General features: G+C 37.3%; 1 protein-coding gene across 4 annotated transcripts; it reads left to right on the forward strand.

The window, feature by feature from the left end:
• The first annotated feature begins 599 nt into the window (after positions 1–599).
• Positions 600–22,513, forward strand: LOC143883547 (downstream neighbor of Son). 4 transcript variants are annotated; one of them, XM_077386882.1, is made up of 15 exons: positions 600–1,206; positions 1,984–2,149; positions 6,382–6,452; positions 6,528–6,672; positions 6,856–6,947; positions 7,058–7,226; positions 7,314–7,504; positions 9,079–9,293; positions 9,389–9,484; positions 13,647–13,768; positions 20,232–20,333; positions 20,490–20,599; positions 20,746–20,833; positions 21,090–21,274; positions 22,163–22,513. In XM_077386882.1, the coding sequence occupies exons 2-15, from the start codon at positions 2,033–2,035 to the stop codon at positions 22,377–22,379; spliced, it is 1,920 nt and encodes a 639-aa protein (XP_077242997.1). In that variant the 5' UTR covers positions 600–1,206; positions 1,984–2,032; the 3' UTR covers positions 22,380–22,513. The 4 variants fall into 4 exon arrangements, with proteins under 4 accessions (XP_077242997.1, XP_077243001.1, XP_077242998.1 ...); XM_077386886.1 differs by having other exon boundaries at positions 600–983; XM_077386883.1 differs by having other exon boundaries at positions 600–979.
• Positions 22,514–23,010: the final 497 nt, after the last annotated feature.

Here is a 23,010-nt window from a genome sequence, read left to right on the forward strand (position 1 = left end):
CGAATTTCGGACTGGAACAAAACCAAAATTCGAACGAAACCAAAATCGGTAATACCCGAAACGGTCTTTTATTTAGGCAAGAATTTCACGCAAAAATCTCGATTTTTGATAATTATTTAATATTATCCAGAAATTTTGGCCGAAATTGTCAAAATTTTTGTAATAGATAAAATAGCCGTTAATTTGATTTCATCGGATTTTTGGTTTCGTTGAGGACCGATACAGAAATTTGAAACCATGGCCGAAATTCATAAATACACTAGAGAGGGGTAGCCCGAGTAAGTAAAGGAGCCCCACCAATCTATCACTTCCCTTTGTCTAACCTAAAAAGCCTCTTTTTTGGTGGCAAGACTAGGAACTAATGTCTACCGTGCGACACATGCAAGCCCACAAGATCAACGGTCCTGATCCCCTAAGTGAGTAGACCCAATGTATCAAAGAGGAAATGAATCAATGATAAATGCTCCCCTTTTCATAAAACTTGGGACACCGGCTGCAGTTTACGTGGCAATCAGGTCACTTCATCCCTTCAAATCTGAAGTACATGAAAGGGTGGTCCGCACGTTCAAAACTAACAGAATCAACGGACGTTAACGATTTAAACACTAACGGCGTCAGAGGTGCGGGGCAGATGAAGGGAGGGAAAACCATGAATCTTTTCAAATTCCATGAAAAATAAGCGACACTTCATTTTTCTTTCTCCTTCCCATTGACTCCTCTTCAAACCCTAGCATCTCTGTCTCTCTCTCTGTGATTTCCCCTTTGCGGTGGGCTATGAGGCCATTCATATATGAGTATAGTCTGACACTGAATAGATGATCTCAATCCAAGGGTTTTTCTTAATAAAAATCTTTCGGCATGAGAGTTTTGTTATATGGGGAAAAGAAGATCGCAAAGGGTTGTAGATTCTAGTTGTCGCTTAGTTGAGTCAGCGACTCTCTTCTTCCTCCTCCTCTGCTCTTCTTAAATCGATTGAAAGGTTGGTAAGTCGATCTTCTCCTCTAACCTAAAACAATATACAAAACCCATATCAATCTCTCTTTTTATTGAGGTTTGTCACTGATAAAACACAAAACCCTATTCAATCTCTCTCATCTTCCGGTGGGCGAGAGTCTCATCGATCACAACACTCTCCTCCTTATCTTTCACATTACCTCGGTTTCTTTTTGCATCTTCGTAAATCGGAAGATCTGGTATTACTTCAAGGTATTGATTTCTATCTCTTTTGGATTTCTAGGTCTTTTAGATTTTGGTTATTGATCTAATCACCTCAAATCGAATATCAATTTAGGGCTAGGGTTTTGTTCTCTCTCTCTCTCTCTCTCTCTCTCTCTCTCTCTCTCTCTCTCTCTCTCTCTCTCTCTCTCTCCATTTCTCTTTGTTCTAGAAATTTAGGTAGATAGATGCTCATAACCTATCTATAATCGAAAATCAGAAATATTTGAGATGGAATACTACACGATTTACAGAAAAGAAGAAGAAATATATTGGGGAGATGATAAATTCACCTCCATATTTTCACATTCTCGCCCCCCTTTTTAGTAAGATCTCCATGTTTGAAGAGGGCGAGAGTAAGATGAGGTCATTATCTGCGTATCTCTTGTATTTTTTTTCTTCTTTCTTGCTTTGCTTTGTTGAGTTTTGTAGGTGGCGTCTGTAAAAAAAGAGGGGGAAGTGGAGTTTAGTTTTCAGAACATTTTGATTTTTGTTACCGTGTGTTACGTTTACCAATTAGCTGTTTTGAATGTTCAAGATGGGAGAGGGCATATACTCTCCATGGTTATAAAACGAAAGTACTGATTTTAAAGTGGTATCCATCAGTTTTTTACTTATTTTATTTCTGTGACGCTGTTGATCTTTTCAGGTTTCATCTTGTCACTGATCAAATCACTTGCTCCATTTTGAGGGTTTCTTTAGTATGCTTTACTTTTTTATGATTGGATTTTATCTCCCCTTTCTTTTAAAGATCTACATTATTTGTAGGAAGGGCATTGATCGTAGAGGGAGAATGCTGTAATAGAGGTAGAGGGATATGGCAGAGGTTGCTATTCCTGATCCATTGTCATCCAAATCTTTTCCATTCGGGAAAGGTTCTTCGAAGGTTCAAGCTAATGCACCTATGAAGAGGAAAACACCCTCAGAATTGAGAGTAAGTTATTGTCTCTGTTGACTTGTTTATCCTTATTTTTTTGGAATGGTTTGATTTGTTTATCCTTTAGTTTTACACATCTAGTCTGGCATGTAATATATGTGGCTAATATGTATATAGAGACATCATCTATTCATCTCTTGAGACTAAGGGAAAAATGGGATAAAGTAACATTTTTATCTTCTGGAAGCATTAGGTGGTATTTTAGGTTGCGTTCGGCAACCATTCTCTTCATTCTCATTCTGAAATCAAGAATCATAATGCATTTTTTGAATGCTCCTTCCAACGGAATTGCGTTTGGCAAACTCACGTTCAAGAAACAATTTTATTGTTTTTTTGAGCAAAATGATGTTTGGACGTGACCGAAAAGAAACGGACTCTGGTATTTATTTAGGTAGATATATGTGGATCAAATCATGGGTACTCTCTATTTAAGCACCTACATTGACAACTACTGTATTTTAGCAATGTGTACTTCCTATCATATTATGGCTTTGAGGGGAACAAAATGGAACATTGGGTTGACATGAAGGCTTATCTTGATGAATTCAATTGTTTGGACAAGTGCACTGCCACAATGCCTCACCAAGCTTCACTTATGAACTGAAATTTGTCTTATATTCTTCTTATAATGCCTCTTTGACAACATCGAGGAGGTTTAAATCCCTTTTTATATTGCAAACATCTTCAAAGAAATGAGATCTTATCTTTTTGGAGATACAAAATAGATGGGTGAATATTACGATCTTCCCCGATGACCAACTTCTGAATTCTGTCATATTCTGCATCTCAAAGCTACTGATAACATCCCAAACAAAACAAATTCTGCGACCAAGTAGGTCAAATTGCTGTCCCCCACAAGTTCGACGTTCCTAGAGCTCAGAACTACAAAGCTGTGGAAGCTCTCACAAACTACTTTCTGCCCAAAACCCTTAAGAATAAGGTCGCCATTGTTCAACAGACTAGCCCCTTGAACTTTCAAACTACTGGCATTGCTGTTCTAAAAAAATTACGCAAGTCAAAGCTTCCATCCATTGGAAGCTGAAATGTGGAATTCTGAGAAATCCTAACACCCTGACCAATAGTCCAAACAGGAAGCACCTCTGCGCTCTTTCTCTCAAAGTATACCATATAACCACAACAAAACCATCGTTTTTCTGGCAATCAGACAAAAGAGCAAATGCAAAAGACACATTTTCAGATACCCAATCCTTCCCTCATGCCAAAAAAAATGAAATCCCAGAGGGACTGAAATCAGTGAAAACCCATCGCAGAACCCACAATCGATAGAACCTAAAACAACCACCACGGTTGAAAAGGACCCAACAGTTCACAGTAATCCACAGCTGCATAGTCTTCCCTGCACCATCAACCCCAAAAAAGCTCTTACCAATATTCTCTAACCTAACACCCGATAATACCTTTTCCCCTTTCTTCCCTTCTGATATCACACCCTTCAGAACAATAACCCCTTCTAAGCTATTACTAATATTCTCTAACCTAACACCCGATGATACTTTTCCCCTTTTCCTATTAATCCCTTTGTCTACAGAGGTATCCAAGAAGAGGGATTCTATAGCTGCCGACTCTACAACGAAGTTTCACTTACAACCTCTGAAACCCTACCTCTTTATAGGGTTATACGAACCAGTTCTAAATAAATTGTCATGAATTCTCGTACTTTGAGTTTGAGCCGAAATCTTCGGGAAACAAGGTTGTTTTCTTTTCGAGCATGTAAAAGAGCTGAACCAGTTAGAAAACTCGATCTAAGATCAATCCATTGAGTTTGGTAACCAAATATCTATTAGCGATACCTGGAGAGGGGAATTGATCGAAAAAATCAAGAAAAAAAAGACTAAAATTGTTGATAAATTAAGGGATTTAGAGAGCATAGTAGCCAGAAACTCCACGGGCAGGTGGGAAACTCTTGTTCCCAAGTGTTTCGGAAACGTGATGAAAAAAATAGGGGAAACGTTTCCGAAACATATGAGAAACTTATGTGAAACGTGTGAGAAACATATGGAAAACTCGTAAAAAAACGTATTGAAACATGTGGGAAACGTGTGAAACTTATGAAAATTGTTTGGAAAAAAAAAACCAAAAAATTGTGGCATAGATATTACGAAGGAAAACAATAGAATATATTGTAATAAAAAATAAATATAAGAAATATTCAAATAGAAACTTCAAATTAACAAATTTTAAATCTACAAAACCATATATTTTGTGTTTTCCTTGTCTTTAATATGTTTTCATTGACATTTCTCTGTCGTTTCTGAAACGTTTCTAATGCATTTCCTAAGACGTTTCCCAATGCGTTTCTCATACGATTTTCTATTGTTTTTTGGTTTCTCGTTTCCCCTCTATTTTTTCCTTGCGTTTCCGGTTTCCGTTTCACGTTTTGCTTCCCGAATTCATTTCTCACCCTATTAACTATGGTAGAGAGACAATGAGGGGTAAGAGGAAGATGAAAGAGGAGCGAAGGGAGAGAAGTTGGAGCTCGTTTCAACGTGGAAGATAAAAAGGGGTAAGAGGAAATGAGTGGTTATACCCGATAAAATGCGGTCTTGGTTTCTTCGAAGCGACATATAGTTGCTCTAAATAATTGTGAATGACCTGGCAAATGTAAAATGAAGCCAATTCTTTTCAAGCGAACACCATTCTTTTATTTATTTTCCTCATTCTTCGATCTAAAAACAATAGAAAAGCACTTTTATGAATGGTTGCCGAATCCAGCCTTAGTTGCTTCTCTTTGAGGCATCTGTAGGTAGAATCATCTTTTCTTTTACCTGTTGTCGTCATTAGTTGGTATTGTTATTACACTATTCCTTTCTTATCAGAACTTGTTTATTTGTAGTATGAACACATCTCTTGTTAAGACAAAAGAAATGATATTTTTGGGTTGAAAAATGAAGCAAAATGGAAGCCTGTATCTGTTTTATTAAATGAACTCATTTTGTCATTAGTTGGCATTGTTATTACCCCTGTCCTGTGATTCCTTTGATCCCTCATCCTTTTGGCAATTTTTCCTCGTAGTCTCAAAACTTCAGACCTTTGAAGGCCCATTTGTCACTAGTATCTTGTTGATGGATTTGTTCTTTATAGTCTTTTTTTTTTCAATCCATGCGAAATGAGTTGATGTCCCTAACTTATTTCAACTTGAACCATTGTACCTCTTGAGTGCAATAGATTTGCTACAAATATAAATTGATCTAATACGTCATTTGCGTAGCTGCATAAATCATGAGTTTGCACATAATCATGTATGACCATGAGGCTAATGTGGAATGAGATTATGCACATGTAATAAATGAAGAGGGGAAGAAGAGGAAGTCGTGAGGTAGAAAAATATGATTTGTATTCCTTGGGAGGTAATTGGGTCAAAACCCAATAAATATAACTTAAACGTGAAGGAAAAAGACTAAAATGGCCTTCATACTAATATACACAAAATATCAATATGTCAAACAGCCCCCTCAAGATTATATTTTTCCTCTAACCATTAATAGCTTGCTAACTAAAAATTGACGGCAATGTCCCAGAACACATTTGGTAAAACATCAACAACTTGATCATAACTAGGAATGCAACTGGTTTCAAAATTCTATCCACAAATTTCCCCAAATAATTAATCTCAACACGTGTTGTTTGTGCATGGAAATTGGATTTTGAAAGATCTTGATCACACCTTGGTTTTTACAATGAACACATGATTGCGGCTTTATTTCCTTGCATCAACAGTTGTAAACATTTAAGTTCTCTTTAAATTAAATCCTTAGATCTGTACTCAACTTCTGCTCTAGATCTTGCAACAATCCTTTGTTTCTATCCGCTTAGAGACCAACATCACTTGTCCAGCTAGCATCTAAATAGCAATATAGATCAATTGCCACAGATCTGTGCTGTAAAGAACAGTCAATAAGCTAATGTTCCCTTAGTGTACTGAAAAATTCACTTGTTTTTGCCTACAAGTTCTTCTCTTGAAGTGATTGCATATTGTAATCTGATATTACATGGTTGACAAGTTTCTTAAGTTCTGTTAAGGAGGCCTATGTGTAGACCATAGTACCTAACTTTTTTAGTTTAATCTTATTTGTTAGGGCTTGAATTCGTAATCTGGAGGAACTGAAAAGTAACTACATTGCTTTTTCTTCTGAGAAGCTTTCTGAATATTCAGATACCAATACTCTCAGTGGACCTCTTACCATGGCATTGTGTGTGTTGCTTGGCAGGGAGAGCAATTGAAGCGAAGGAATTGCGGGAAGCCTGATGAATCTTTTGATCATTTGCTGGGTTCTGATGGGTAAACTTTGGTTCATTACCATTCATGTTCATTTGATCTGTCTTTTTTTTAACATGCTTATAACTGGCTTTCCAGGAGTGCTGGTGGTAAGGTTCATGGGCTCAGGAAACCGGACTCGGCCAAGACTCCAAAGTACATTGACACCCGTGTTGACGAAGTATATCCTGTCAAGAAATCCAGTGCCATGTTTAGAATGCTTTATGGAAAAGAAAAGGCTAAGGTTAGAGTACTAAAGTTGATGTATAGATCATAGACTTTGGAGTTTTTAGTATATCGTATAAATAGCTAACATAATACTAGTTTTGAACTTTCGGTGTGTTGATTAATAATCATCTATAATGATTTTCTCTGGTTTTTATTTCTTTTTTAAAAAAATTTTTAATTTTCTGTTTATTTCTATCAGGATTCTTTTCCTTTCAGTGAACAAACCAATGATGCGAAGAACTGCTCTGCTGCTTGCAATATAGCTGCCAAGAGTCAATCCCAGCTTTCATGGTACTCTTTTCATGATATCTAGCCATGTAGGAATTTATCACTGACATTAGTTATATATTCTCTTTGTCCTATTGATTCCTATATATGTTGCTTATCATTTTGATATCAAGTGGAAAAGGCGGAGATCCCAATATTTCCAACATTATAGCTGCATCTGCTGAAGCTATTCCTGAGCAAGGTTCTAGTAAGATTGAGAAATGTAGCCAGAACATGTTCCGCAGTGTTGCTCAACTTTCTTTGGGCAATGAAACATTTTCCGATCCAGCCATTTTCGATATGGTAATATTCTACAATTTCTTCTATCTACGGTTTAATTATTCATGGCATTCCTTCACTTTAAGAAATAAGTAATCGTGCTTCTTATAGAATACGGCACTAAAAGGACTGGTTGCTCGTGACGCCTGTTTGCCTTGTGATTTTTCTGGGAAGTCTGGTGGTCTTCCTTCACTCTCTTTAGGCAGTTTCTGTTCTGAAGTTAATATTCCTGGCTACAAGACTCCTCTTGATTTCACATTGAAAACAAGTATGCGGTTGATCTCCTCTTCCTCAGTTAGCTGGTGAGTTTACTGGTACTTCTCATTTAATGACTTGGTACTAGAATAATTCTTTACCATATAACATATTATAGTAAAAGCCGTTTTACTTGGTGTTTTTAATGGTAAAAAGCTTTTAAGTTGTAGCTTTTCTTGCTAATATATCATTATTCTTTTTGGTTGATGCTCTCAGATGATCTTGAATCATAACTAGCTATAAATGTATTAAATTTATGCATGTGTGGATGGATAGATTGAATAGGTGCAGATGCATCTGCATGCTCATGGGAGGCCGAAGTCAGGGTTTTGCAATTGTTGGAAGCATTTCTCCATGAATATTGTGCTTGTAATTTCTATTTTATCTACCTGTTGAAGTAGCTTCCTGTGATGCCTTGTCGATTCTTAGTTCATTACAGATGTAAATCTTTAAGAGAACCCATCAATAATTGGTTGGAAGATTTTCCCTTTCCAATTTTATCCGAGGGATATTATTTTTGTAAACTTGTTCCAGTTTAGATACTTGATTTCAGTGAGAAACAACATTCATCAATGTACAAGATTGCATCCCAAAATTTTATGAGATATATTTTTCCATTTTGAGCAACCCATTGTAGGTGGAGGGAATTGTGCGACTGTACATATTTTCTGTTATATGTGTTAGTCTATTCATCTTTGTTGTGCTGAAGAAGAAAGTTGTATCCAGATTATGCCGCAAGATGTTGAAATTCTGTGTTGTCCTTAAAACTTCCACGCCTGAGAATTCATTCACTAAATGAGATCTATTTTTTTCTAACTGCTTCAAAAACTTTGCACGTACACTTTAAGCTAAAACTAAAACATAAGATTTCACTTAGTGGAAGTTATGCATACTCTCTTGGCAGTTAATTTAACAATTGTTTTATAGTAGCAGCTTGTTGCTTCCTCTAATAATCTAATACCGTTAGGTTAAGTCAGTTGAACCGTTTCTCTGATGTGTTGTGTGCCTTCTATCCTTTCTTTTCTAAGTTTGCGACTGTGATTGCAATATGATTAGTGAAAATTATTACTTTCTCGGGCCACCCTAATCATGGGTTGAAAGCTTTATTTGAATGTTGCTTCTCTATATGGGCAAAACACGTTAGTCCATCATGCAATGGTGGTTCTTCTGTTGTTGGATTGCTATCGAGATAGTGAATTTGTTTCATTTTGTTTAATTTCTAGGTGTAAGTTATGCATACTCTCTTGGCAGTTAATTTAACAATTGTTTTATAGTAGCAGCTTGTTGCTTCCTCTAATAATCTAATACCGTTAGGTTAAGTCAGTTGAACCATTTCTCTGAAGTGTTGTGTGCCTTCTATCCTTTCTTTTCTAAGTTTGCGACGGTGATTTCAATATGATTAGTGAAAATTATTACTTTCTCGGGCCACCCTAATCATGGGTTGAAAACTTTATTTGAATGTTGCTTCTTTATATGGGCAAAACACGTTAGTCCATCATGCAATGGTGGTTCTTCTGTTGTTGGATTGCTATTGAGATAGTGAATTTGTTTCATTTTGTTTAATTTCTAGGTGTCATAGGTTGTGGTGCTATTTTAACTCTTTTTTCTGTGCGATTTTTAGGTGTCATAGGCTAGGCACAAGTAGTGCTTTTACTGTTATGACTCAGTTGACCTCACAATTTGGTCGGGCGTGGGACCAAAATGTTGGTGACCCGTCAGGGTTCTCTCGTACACCCGAAGTCATGTATTCCAAAGCTTTACATTCATGGACGTACCCACAATCTTCTCTACCACCTTCTATCATATCCGCCATGACTATATCTGCTGCACGGGGAGGTTTATCAGCTAAACCTCTTGAATGCCAATTAATTAATTTTGATATTTATCTCTCAAAATGATCGCTAGAAGCTGACTGATGTCTGCGTATGTAGAAATGGACTTCTTGTTGAAAAGGCAACTGGCTTGGGAGGATTCATTTCGGGGCCTTTACTACCTGCTCAGAAAGAACAAGTGTGACATCTTTTACTGTAATTCCTTTCACCTCACCCTCTCTAATTCTTTAGACAATGGCATGAATGCTGAGTACCGAGTATCATTCGGCCATTATCACTGTAATTTGTTACCTTATTGAGGCAGTTAGTTAGCATTTGTTTATTCTATGTTCTTAGCTTACTCTTGATAATGAGGGTGTTCACCATGGGGATAAAAATCCTCAGATAAGCTGTTCCAGGGATCGGCTACCCTACGTAGATAAGCTTATCTTGAAATTATCATGTCCATTGTTCACCAATTTTGTCCTGGTACTAATGTGCCTAGAGGGTAGAAAGTCTATGCAAGGATAAAATAAACCCTGGCTTGCTATCCCTATTGTGAACAGCTACATTAGGTTTTATGCTTTTATCATCTTATAAATCACAGTGCACACTTCTACTTATACAACTTTAAAAGTTGATAGAATGTGGACATTTTTTATGCTTGACCATCCTTGAACTAGGGCCGTGCCAATCAGTTTTGCATAACTTGGATACAAAATTTTGTAGTAGTTTTAGTGTTATCACTTGATTTATCTTCGTTGGTGAGTACAATATTTGGGCATTTAAATCTTTTGGTATTATTTTATTTATTCTACCTGCAAATCTATGTTCATATCATTAATGCTATGATTTACCGACACTAATATTTGAGCATTGACCCGTGTTGACATGGACACGTGTTGACATGTCTAGCAACTGTAAAATCACTTTCTGACGATTTTCTGTGTTACATATAAGTTTTTAATTGTCATATGTATTACCTGGTGGTTTAGTGTGACTTGCAGTCTTTTTAAGTTCCAGAGGTTTATTATAGACTTTTTCTATATTTCTTTTAACTGTCACACTCACATGTATTACCCTAATACCTTTTCTGGATTAGCGTGAGTTGCACAGTCTTTTTTAAGTTCCAAAGGTTTTTAGAGCTTTTCTAGATTTCCGTGACTGTTGCACTCTTTTTCAAAATTTGTGTGTTGCCAGAGTTTTATTAATTTTTTGTGTCAAAATATCATTCATCTGCAACTGCTAGCAGGAATGATATTCTGACATTAACTTTTTTTGTGTCACCATCATAGCTTACAAGGCTAGTTCATAAGAAAGGCTCAATCAACTTGTACATTAACATATGATATTCTTATTTTTTTAAGGGCCAGTCACCTGCAATGCACCATAGATTTTTTTTAAGAGGCAAGTCACCTGCAATGCACAACATATACATATGAGAACAATATTTCTGAGAGAGAAAGAGAGTAAATGTTATTCCCTTTTTTCATATGTATTCGTACTTTTTCCTGCCTAATTGCCCTCCACTCTGGTGTATGTTGTAGGCCCACAAACAGACAAACTTGAACTCTGCTTACCCGTTCTATTTGTCTTTTTTATACAGAAATATATTTACCGTACACAATAAAAAAGCAATTATTATGTACCTCAAAAAAATCTGCTACAGATCGTGCACTATATTGTGGTGCAAATGAGGTGTACTGAGCATGGGACTTTAGATTTAGGTTATTGATCTGGGTCATTGATACTGTGGGCTAAACCGTGGATGAGCCACATCCAAAAATTGCAGGAAATGGGTAATTCTAGTTGGGTGCTGATATATTCACCCCCTTTAAGTCGGGATACACCCCGTTTTACAAAGGAGATGCCTTAATGCTTTTCTTTAATGGGGGGTGTATCCTGACTGAAAGGGGGTGAATATATCAGCAACCTTCTAGTTTTGCAATTAGTAAAGTTGTATATTTTAATGCCAACCATTGGATGGTTAAGATTATTCGATCATAATGATGCTGGGTTATTATCAATCTAAGGCGAGACTCCACAAAAAATAGATGATCAAATTGATGATCTGATTGTCTAGAAATATAACTTCATTACCACCATAACTTGGGGCGATGATGTAGTAAATATGACTAGACAGGAGGTACCCAAGAGGGATATCTTTCGCTGTCTTGGTTCAATCCTACATAAGGAAGGAGAGATTGAAGAGGATGGTAACCACAGAATAAGAGCAGGTTGGTTGAAGTGGAAGCATGCTTCATGAGTTTTGTGTGATCGTAAAATACCTACCAAGTTGAAGGGAAAGTTATAAGGCAGCTGGGAGGTCAGCTATGCTGTACGGCTTAGAATATTGGGCCACCAAGAACCAGCGTGTGCATAAGATGAGTGTAGCGGAGATGCGAATGCTTAGATGGATGTGCGGCCACACAGGGTTAGATCGAATTAAAAATGAAGACATCCGTAAAAAGGTGGGGGTGGCACCAATTGAGGAGAAGATGAGAGAGCACCGCTTAAGATGGTTTGGGCATATCAAACATAGGCCTTTGGGTTTTGGTTCCTCATGAACCGATTCTCATGGGGGGAGGATCTCGGGGTGACCGAATCTCCTTCCGCTCCCCCAATCTAAGGTTCATTAATGGAGAACGGGCTCTTAGTTAAGCATCTCATTTAAGCCCACCCACCTGGTTCACTAAACGTTCCCATGCGCCCCATATCCATAGCAGTTTTTGCATGCTCTAGTGAGAAGAAGTGACTTGTGCCAAGTTGATGGAGTAAAAAGAGGAAGGGGCAGACCGAACACAACTTGGGTAGAAATAGTGAGGAAAGAGTTGAGGGGTAGGAACATAACAGAGAACATGACCTTGGATAGGATAGAATGGAAGAAAATGATCCATGTAAACGAACCCAACTAGTGTCAGGATTAGACTTAGTCAATTTGAGCTAGGTAGATCCTTTCACCTTCTTCATGAAATTTTTCTAAAGGATTCATTAGCCGACCCCAACTAGTTTGGGACAAAGGCTTAGTTGAGTTGAGTTGAGTTGAATTGAGTTGAGTTGAGGTTGCCAACAATTGTATCTCCGTTTCTAGTCGTGTACCCGTTTCTATACACTTCATTACCAGTTTACCACCATAAATAGGTGCATATGAGGTGCTCCAATCTATTTAAATTCGTGTTTTTAGGTTGCCACTTATTTTCATTGTGTATATATACGCAATTGTAACTCCGTTTCTAGCCGTGTGCCTGACACTCCGTGTTCATGTCGACACGCGACACTCGTGTCTGTGTCCACAAATCATAGCATTAATAGGATGACCCAATCTGATTGTTTTTTAAGCTCGAACCTAGTTCTTGTGCACTTCATAGTCGCAAATATTTTATGTTATTTCAATTATTGCGATCAAACTGTGATATTTTGATAAAAATAGAAATTCTGATAAGAACCTGCTATAAGTTAAAATATTACCATTTTCATTCTTTTTAATGCTGTGAAAATAGATTTTTGTTTTGTTTGGCAATATTTTCAAAGCTTTTCTTTTTCCAAGGTTTTAAAAATAAATAAAAAGCTAAAAAAAGCTCAAGTGGAAATATATTTTATGTTTTGTATTTTTATCTAAACTTAAAAAGAATAAGAAAGTGAGTCTCCTGATATTTTCTCTGTCCGGAAATTATTGAGATAGATATTTGTGACTACGATGTACTTATTCAACATGATTATTGTGAAATTTCCGTTGTAATGAGAAAAACCATTCAATACAATGATTAAATGGATCCACATGTTTAGCATAGTGAAACATTTGCTTAAAATGATTTGAAAGGTGACAACATAGTCTAACACAGCACAGATTGAATGCGTAGAGGTAAAACCTCATTAATTTGGTGCTTCTTGACTTCGGTCATCATTGGGTATGTTGGATATCGTCAAAGGACAATTTCCATCATCCATCCTGAGCAGTGCTATTGAATATAACTCGTCGATGGAGCCACATGATTAATGCAAACAGAACCATGTACCTAAAGGTCCTAAACTGATTGAAATGCCACAAGTACAACCCAGTCTAACAGATTGAAATACCACACAAGAGTCTAACACATACAAACATGCAAAGGTAAAGCCTTATCAACTTGGTGCTTGTTGAGTTCAACTATCATTGGTTTTGTTCCAAATCTTATTTTATTCAGTTTCTGGTTATGATAACTGTGATTAATGTGCATTGTATTTTATTTTCATCTCTGCAGTTAATTGGACTAATGTGGATTCGACTCTTACCCTTTCATCTATTTGTTTGTGATGCTGAAGTAATTTAGATTGATTTTTCTGCTTGTATATTACTGTAGCTTTTGCTAATTTATAGTTTACCCTTTGAAATTTGTAGTTTATACTACACAATTTGTGGTGATGTTCATTGGTGGTGAATTTTTGGGAAAAACAAAGCACTCATGCAATGCTTATCTATCCCAGTCAACTAGAGGTTTGCGATCTTTGCTCAGAGAGCATGTAAGATATATTGCTTTTATTCTTGATGTTTGGAACTATATATTTTTTCTTTGACAAGTAGGAATTTTATTAATGAAAAACAAGATACTACAAGTTCCCTCAAAAGAAAAATGGCCAATATTACGAAGATGGCATCTCATCCCATTCCTTGTTTTCTGAAAACGAAATCCCTAAATTGGTTATCAAATCAGCATTTGAAATGCCCTCCCAGTGAATTATCCCTTTATTCTGTTTTGTTTACTTTCTGCTAGAAAATCTGCTTTGGGACCGCACGCTTTTCATTGTGGGGGTTGTGGAAAGCAGGTTTTGTTAGTTGGTAGGAAAACTTGTGCTAGTTGGCAATGGTTAGTAATTGATCCATGTAATCTTGACTTCTATAATTGAACAATTGTAGCTGGAAAAATGGGATAACAATCTTACCTTCCATCTCAATATGCTTCCTTTCATGAAAAAAATGGAATTATTGGCACTCTGAATAGCCCTAAATATCTCCATAAAGTGCCGTTGACAGAGAAATCGAATACCAAAGTTTGAAAGGCTGCATGAAGATATACAATTTCACCGGTTGTTGCAGACATAGATGAATATTCTGCTTTTGCTGACAACTTGTAAACTACATCCTATTTCTTTCACTTCCATGATATCAAACAATCTCCTAACCCCAGCTTACCCATAAAAATAAAAAATAAAAATTCAAAGAATCTCCTAGGAAAATACATTATCTCGTAGTAAAAGAAGAGTGTTACGAAACCTTTTCCAGTCGGCATCAGCATAGGTAACCAATTCAAGTGAAGATGATGACAGAAAAAGGAGACTCTTGCCTAAAGCCTCTCATAGGTATCTAATTGTGTGATGTACAATCGTGAGATAAGACATATGAAAAGTGAAAGTAATTGACTCATGAGCCGAGTTGAATAAGCAATGTCAGTTCTCATGATCATCAAATAAATCAAATTCCCCATAATTTGCCAGTATTTAGTTATATCATCAGGAGGCCTACCGTTAGACTTTTGATACTTCACATTGAAATCAAGTGGGCTGTCCATTGTCTTTTCATCCTTAGATTGTGCAAGGGATATCAAATCTTTGGTGTACTTAGTCTGACTGACTAATATACATCTGACTAATATACCTCTATCTGAATGCGAAACCTCTAATCCAAGGAAGTACGCCGATGGCTCCAACTCTTTGATGTTTAATGTGGATTGAAGAAAAGATTTCAGCTAATGAATGCTTTACCAAATTATCTCTTGTGTTGATGATGTGGTCAATGTAGTTAAGTAGGATGGTGATTCTTGCTTTTCTTTGCAGTTTAAACAGTGAGCTTTCGTATCGATTCCGTTCTGTTCCTGATCGAATTGGTGAGATATTCCGTTTTGGAATGGAAATTGGAACAAAAATGCAATTGAATCATTCCCGACAGAAATGATAAGAGAGATATATCATAGACACTTAGTTAAATTGATTGCCCACTACTGGTATTCTAAACTTTTCAAATGTTCTTGATGCTTCCTTAGGCCTTATTGTGATTTCGTAAGCATACAAGTGATGGATTTGGCCATTAAAAAAGTGATGTATTTGAGGAAAGAGAAAAACTTGGTTCATATACACTATTTGGAGGAGATCACTATGCAGAAATGCGTTCTTGACATCCTTCTAGAATAGAGGCCACTGATGATGCGTAGAAGCTATGTAATAATAGGATGGATTGTAGTCTTCTTTACCACTTAGGGAAATGGCTCTCGTAGTCCAGCCAATACTCTTGTTTGTGTGCTTGAGCTACCAAACTAGCCTTGTATCCATCCAAGCTTCCATATGACTCAAGCTTGATAAAATAGACCCATTTACTTCCAATCGGAGATGCATTCAAAGTACATGGAACCATATCCCAAGTATGACTCCCATGAAGAGTTGGAAGCTCTTCATCCGTAGCCTTCTTCCAACAATCTTGTTTTGCTGCCTGCTTACAAGTAGATGGAGGAAATCATCACCTCTCTCATAAAGATGCATTCGGATTTCCTACCGAATCAACCGACCAACCAACGAGTAGGGGGTTGTCAATGTTCTGACTTATCTAAGACATGATGTAATCAGCCCCACAATCCTAAAGAAACTCCAAAGGTAGCACCGCAACCAAGGATAGAAGAAGCACACTCACATTATATCCCCCAAAACAAAAAGGGATCCATACAATGACTACATGAAGATATGGAGCTGGGCAAATAAAAAAATGCAGAAACGAACCCCCTTTCGAAGGTCGAAAAAAGGATAATAGCACCAAATGAGGATGCTAGTCATAACATGATTCTTATCATAGTTACTGGAAGCTTCCTAGTTGGAAGGGAAGCTCACTTCTGAAGCTGATTTCTACTCGCTTCCCAAATTTAGGGAAGTCCGCTTCCTACACTCTTCTCATACACTTTTTACTCGTTTCCTTTTAATTAAGAGTGCACTTCCTATTTAGGTCGATATTTTTCCTAGAAGTGTGTTTCTCCTTTTGATAATGCCGAAGGAGAGTATTTTAAAAAAGTAAAAACTCATCTCTAGGTTCAAATGAAACTTATGTAAATCCTGTTCTAATAATTTAACAATAAATCTAGATGAATAAAACATGTGAAACTATAAATCCCTAAAACATGTAATTCTAATCAGTCGTGAAGTCTTCTTTACTACTTGTAATCCTTACCTACATCAACTTTACTTGCTACACTATGATAACCCTATTTCTTTACATTTCTTGTTCTCTTCCAATTGGACTTATTGCATGCTTCATGTCACTGTCAGTGATACCCACACATTTCCTCTTTACTTTCTTTTAACGCTTTTCACTTCCTGCGTTTTCTCTTTTTTGAACCCTTGTTTCCCACTTTCGCATCACTTTTCGCCCTCGCTTACCTCTCTGGCAACTATGGTTCATGCCATGCTATTTCCTATAAAAAAAAATGACCATACCTTGGTAGCGTTGTAACATGAAACACTTCAGATTGCTCCAGATGTGAAATCAACGCAAAAAGCAACCCTTCTTCCACGAGAAGGGTTGGAAAAACCCTATCAAATGGTCTTCAAATCACTCGAGATTTCATAGGTGCATATCCCTTAAGGAGCTCGTCCCAACCCTAGGGAGCGGCGGCATTGATTATACTGTACCTGCTTATGTCAACGTCCATATAGTGCTGAGGTCAGCACATGTACGACTGCCCTACCTTTTTGTTTCAGTTTCTCTTTTAATGCCTTGCATTGCGAGACGAGTTCTAATGCCAAGTTGTTTTGCAAGTTTATTGTTTGATGCAATAAGATGGAGAAGAAGAAGAAAAAGAAGAAAGAAGGAGAGATAACGTAGATAGAATGGGAGAGTTCAGGAGTTACTCTCCACCCCAGCTTATAATAATATTGAAAGAAATCACAAAAGAAAATTGCATGAATATCCCTTGTGGGGTAAACTAACCATAACATAATACAAAGCCAACAATGTTCAACACAGTTTGCTAACAGAAAGAAGATTAGAAGGAAATTTGAACATAATATACACTCGAGAGGGAAAGAGTTGAGGTAGTATGGACAACTCTTCCAGTGACAACATGAGAAGGGCCATCAACAAGAACAACTATAGTGTTTGGAATTGACTTATCAAATTTGAAAAATCATGAATACGTACCAGTCATTTGCTCAAAAGCTTCTTAGTCAATGACCAGGGAGGATGGCGACAAAGAAAGCATTAGTTCCCTAGCGGGCTAAGATGGCAGTAGAGGTAGATAGACTGGAAGTAACTTTTTTGCATACATTGTAAGAGGGAGTTATATTCTCCATAGGGCAAAAACAACGAACCATCTCCAATCGTACTATTCTTCCAAGTCTGAGTATCACCCATATTCTTAGCTTGACTATCCCACCTGTTGTAGTATATGCGACTTGATTCACGCATGTTGCGTTGGCAAATGTCGTAACATTTATTTATAGTATGGTTAGTTCTGCCACAATGAGTACACTGTCGTGGTTCATTACTATGACCTTGAGCTCGGCAAATATCAGTGCCTCTACCACAACTACCAGAAGAAGTCCTGCTACCACTTGATCGAGGAGTAATATATGCTCTTCGCAGTCTAGAATAAATATTACTGAGAGAAGGTCACTAACAAGAAGTTGCCCTCGAATCGACTGATATTATTGGTTTACTCTAGAAAGATGTTTCACCACTTGAAATTCTTATTGTTTGAACTTGTATAATTCTATGTCGTTAGACAAGTGCTGATAAATATTGAGCTCTTCCCGCATGCCCAGAGAGCACTGCAACATTCGCTGAGTGATTTGTCTCCTTGCTGTAAGATGAAAATGTTCTCAAATAGTTGGTAGATGCGTGAAACATTTTTCTCCATAGAACACATCTCCTTCACAACATTCCACACCTGTTTTACAGTGCCGAGAAACATGGCATTTGTACTTATTGGGGGCTCTATAGTCTATACTATTCTAGAGGCATGCCATAACTGAATAATCACCACACCCAGTCATCATAAGGTACGCTCGATTTCAGTCAGTATTCATTAATAATAAATTTCACTTTGCCTTCTACGACAAGAAAAACTTCCTCACCAATTGAGGCCACAGTAGATACTTTGTTCTACTTAATTTAACTGTGGTACATATCAACTCCATCAGAGATAGTCAAAAAAGAACTTTGTCGCTCTAGTATTTTCCGCAATAGTTAATCACAGATTCCCAACGGATCTAACCAAATAATTTATTAGGAACTTATCAAACATGTATAGGTTGAACAATCACAACTACTATGTTCGCTAGTAATATGACCGGGAAGTATGTCGAAAACAAGTAGCACAAAATATCAATGGCTCTGTAGAAACACAATTCATCTGTACGATTAGGTACAACAACAAATAATCATCAGCCACAGGTACAAAAAACCAATAGGTTTGTACGCTTCAATACATCGGCCAGAGTTACAACACACATACCCCATAACATTCACGCAACAAGTTCTCTATTTTGTACAAACACAAGACTGAGGAGGATGTAACCTAACAAAGTGAAGAAAATAAAGTAGTACATGCTTATGGGCCTGGTCTCAACTACCTTCCTTGTACGCAGGTCCTATATAACATAGCTGTAAAGAAAATGAGTTAGAATAATTATTTTCCTCTAACTGTCCTACAAAAAATAAATTGGCAGTTAGATTTGGAACAAATGAAACGTCATTAAGAAGTGATGAATGATATGGTGGAATAGAAAGAGAGATAGAACCCAAACCAGAGATAGGCAAGAGGTCACCTTTGTAGTAACTATTTTCTGATGACCAATACACTATTAATGGTGGAAAGATTCTTTTTTAACTACGTCATGTGATCTGTGACACTAAAATACAAACTGATCATGAAGGAGAGGAAACTGAGGTATGAGTATGACTAGAAACTATGGAATAACCTTACTTAAAAACCAGTCGTATAGAGGGTTGTTCAAATGACATTGGAAGAGTTAACGCGATATTCCCCTGGATCATCATCTGCAATGGTCCCTGACCCTTGTGTGGGCCACCTCTAAGAGCCTGTAGTTGCCAGGTATTCTTCTTTTTACAGTTCAATGTTTGGTGTCCAAACACCTTACACTTGTATCGTTAAACTTTTCTCAAGTCCCCGCTCTTTGCTTGCACCTGCCACTTTGAGAGAAAAAACCATACCATGGGAGATGGATGACCGGTGTCAATCATAGCCTAAATGCAAATCCATGTAAATCAGGAAGCTGGCCATGACTAATAATATTGGCCCAAGCTTACTCAGACTCTAGATAGTCTCTCATAAGAAACTGCATAACCAAGCTCCTCTCTTGGAGTTGCATAGACTCCCCAGATGTGCCATCTAAGACCTGCTGATGGAATACCATATTCCGCTCAGTCCATAGGGCCATGAATCACGAGTAATAGATTATACATGCTTTCTCCTCTATGAGTATTGGATAGGTTGAACTTGAATAAGTTGAATTTGATATTGATGGTTTTCACTAGTCATTGTGATACGTAAGAGGCTGACGCCTCCGACAAGAGACGCATTGATGCATACTCCTTGGTGCACCTCAGTTCTTAAGCCGCATGCCTCATAGTTGTCACACCTTTTGCAATATGTTGTGCCTCAATGCATTTTTCATATGCCGTGCTCTCCTCGCCTCGAGCACCTCGAGGCATACACCTTTTACAATACTGTTATTGGGGTTACATGGTTCCTTTCACACACACACACACACACACACACACACACAAGGACTGTATTTTGGTTCTTTTTTCTCCCCTCTATTTTATTGCAGGTACTTGTGCTTATTTTAATATCTGATTAGTCTTTTTTTTCCTAATCACACACATACACAAGGACTGTTTTTGGTTCTTTTCCCCCCCCTCTATTTTATTGCAGGTACTTGTGCTTATTTTAATATCTGATTAGTCTTTTTTTCCTAATCATAGGATATTAGTTTTACCATGCCTCTCTGCCATTCCAAAGTAGAACAAGCTGCTGAAGAAGACCTGGTTGAACTATCCGAGATTGAGAAGAGTAATGTGGGCCAGGTCTTGATCTATGCTTAAGCTTAACATCCTTTTAAGTTCCTTCGTTGCTTTAGCACTTTTATGTTCCATCTATAGTTATTTATTTATTTATTTATCACCATGCAGTTTCTTTCTGAAGTCTCATGTTATTTGTTGATTGTTTGTCCTTTTTTGCAGACTCGTCGTTTTAATTCAATGTCTGATGTGGATAACAGCTCTCAGTCTCTGCTGGCATTCATCGGAAATGAGAATGTCCATGGATTGTATGATTTTTTGTTAAATTATAGGTATGTCTCTAAATCAAAAGATTTTGAAATCTAGTTTCTTATTCATTTACAGATGCTTTATTATCCAGCATATCTGTAATGACAGTTTTCTCTTGGATCCCTACCATGGATTTAGATCTGTTTTTTTAACTGATTTGTTTTTTCAGGTCTTTCTTGACTTCTTTGACTAGCATTGATGTTCCTGTACTGTATTCACATGTGCCATTCCAAAATGCATCTCTTTGTGTCCCAGAGGTGGGTATTCGTAGTTGGTCTATCACATTGTTGAGTGCATGGTTTACTTTATCAAGCACTTGTGAACTCAAAACAAATAGATTATCTTGGATTTTTAACCATCTGAGTGCTCTCTTGAGTTCTGAGTCAAATCACATTCATGGCTTCTCCAGTCACATCCGAATTTAAAGTTTTAAAATGCTGTGTGCAATCATAACCATAAGTTGCAAAAATGCCTCATCGGGCTTTCTCAACGCTTACTAATCACCTTTTGCAGGTGATATGCAGAGAGGTGAACAGAGCCAATGTGGTTCTTCCCACTCCAAGAGGAGACGGTGAAGCATTGCAAGACTCATCTGGTATATGCTACAGTATTGAGATCAAGGATGCAATTCTTCCTCCATGGACTATCTGTGGAGTTTGTGCAGCCATGGGCTCTGACGGGAGGAGCTTTGAGGCAAGGTATGGCCGTTCTTGTTATGCAGAAAATTTGGAACCATGATTACCTAAACTAAAAATAGATTGAAATGGTTGCTGAATTCACTCTTTGGGCAAAACTTTAAAATGCATTTTCCTCTTCTAAGCTGGTTAAAGAGTGGTCATGGTATGTTGGTAATCTGTCAATACTGATAGACATGCATATTTATAATTGATAGTCTTCGGATGTGAATTGATTAATAATAGCTCCAAAGGGTTGTTAACTACGTCATTTAGAATGTTGGCCCCTACTTTATGTATGATTTGATACATGGATATGCTCAGTTTATGAATTTCGTTTCGGTTGCCGTTTCTTTATGGCCACTGGAATGCTTCGGTGTTTCGTTTTGTTGCGCTATGATGAGCGGAATTTTCTTGATAGTTAAAAATATAAAAAAATGCAAAAAAGAAGAAGATATTGTTAAAAAATATATAAGAAACAATTAAATGAACCAAATATGTAAAAAAACAGGGAAAAAGAGTAAGAGAGATTGGAGGGGGTGTTGAGTGAGGAGAGCATGGAATGGGGATAAAAACAGGGTAACAGAAAAATCTTTTCTAAAGAAGGAATTTTTTCCCTAGTTTTCTAGCTCATCTCATGCTGTCCTCACTCACCGCCCTCTCAAATCCTTCTCTGACCTGCTCTCTCCGCTCCTCTTACGTTGGGTAAATACTAGATGTATAAGAATTCCTCGATTTTTATTCATGATTGCCTATACATGTCCAGAATGTTTTTACATAACATTGTTGTAACTGGAAATATTATCATTTAGAACACAATGCCTATGTATCTATATTGAAGGATCGGCTCTATGCTTATTTACTCTATACAACTGCTTATGCAGTGACTGTTGTTTGTTTGTTTGTTTTCAGCTTTGCAACGGAACCTTTGTCGACCGGATTGAATGTCGCCCTTGACACTGTTTGCCAGAAGTCCGATACCAAGACAGAATCCGGCAAAGTTTTGCCGGAAGGCAACAAGGCATTTGGTATTGAGGAAGCTGTCATTGCACCTTGCCTGCGGTCGGCTTCCTTAAGAGGTCTTAAGTACTCTAATGGTTCTTATATGGCTTCCCTCTTACCTCTCTAACTTTGTTTCATGGAGCATATCTCGAGAGAACTGTAGTTTTGAGGCTTTGCTGTTATGCTCTCCAGTTTATTTTCTTAAAACTTTTTGTAACATGCCAACTTGTATAATTTCTATATACGCGTGTGTTGGGAAAATTCTGTTAAGGGTATAGAGTTGTTATGTAGTGAAAGGTTCAGCATGAAAGTGTAGAAAAAATATGCTATGGAAATCTTCTCCATCGGATGATTCAAACCCTCTAATCTTTGTGGATTTGAAGGGTAACATCCATCATCCTCCCCATCCCTAAACAGTGTTCTAAAAAGTGCATGATTTACACAATCTTAATGATCAACCTGGGTCCCATACAGCAAACAAGTGCAATCAAGACCATTGATTTAGTAGTTCTCCATGAGGTGCCTCTTATGATCTTGGTCCTGTGTTCATATGATCGTGGTTTTAAATTTCGGCCGAAATTTGAAATTTCAGATTTCGGTTTTGAAATTTTGGGATTACCAAATTTTGGCTGAAATTTCGGATATAATAAAGTATTCTCTCTCTCTTTTTTTTTTTTACTGGATTTTGGCAGAAATTTCAGTTTCGGCCAAGTACGAAATTGGGACCGAAACCGAAATTTAAAACCATGCATATGAAT

This window comes from Tasmannia lanceolata, unplaced genomic scaffold, assembly GCF_043159265.1.
Source record: "Tasmannia lanceolata isolate RefF3 unplaced genomic scaffold, GAP_Taslan_0.1 ptg000008l, whole genome shotgun sequence".
NCBI classification, from domain to species: domain Eukaryota; kingdom Viridiplantae; phylum Streptophyta; class Magnoliopsida; order Canellales; family Winteraceae; genus Tasmannia; species Tasmannia lanceolata.

Excerpts from the sequence above, each read along its gene's own strand:
- LOC143883547 (XM_077386882.1), top strand. The coding sequence starts at position 2,033 with ATGGCAGAGGTTGCTATTCCTGATCCATTGTCATCCAAATCTTTTCCA. Across the intron at positions 2,150-6,381 it reads AAACACCCTCAGAATTGAGA|GGAGAGCAATTGAAGCGAAG; the intron begins GTAAGTTATTGT and ends GTTGCTTGGCAG. Across the intron at positions 9,294-9,388 it reads TATATCTGCTGCACGGGGAG|AAATGGACTTCTTGTTGAAA; the intron begins GTTTATCAGCTA and ends CTGCGTATGTAG.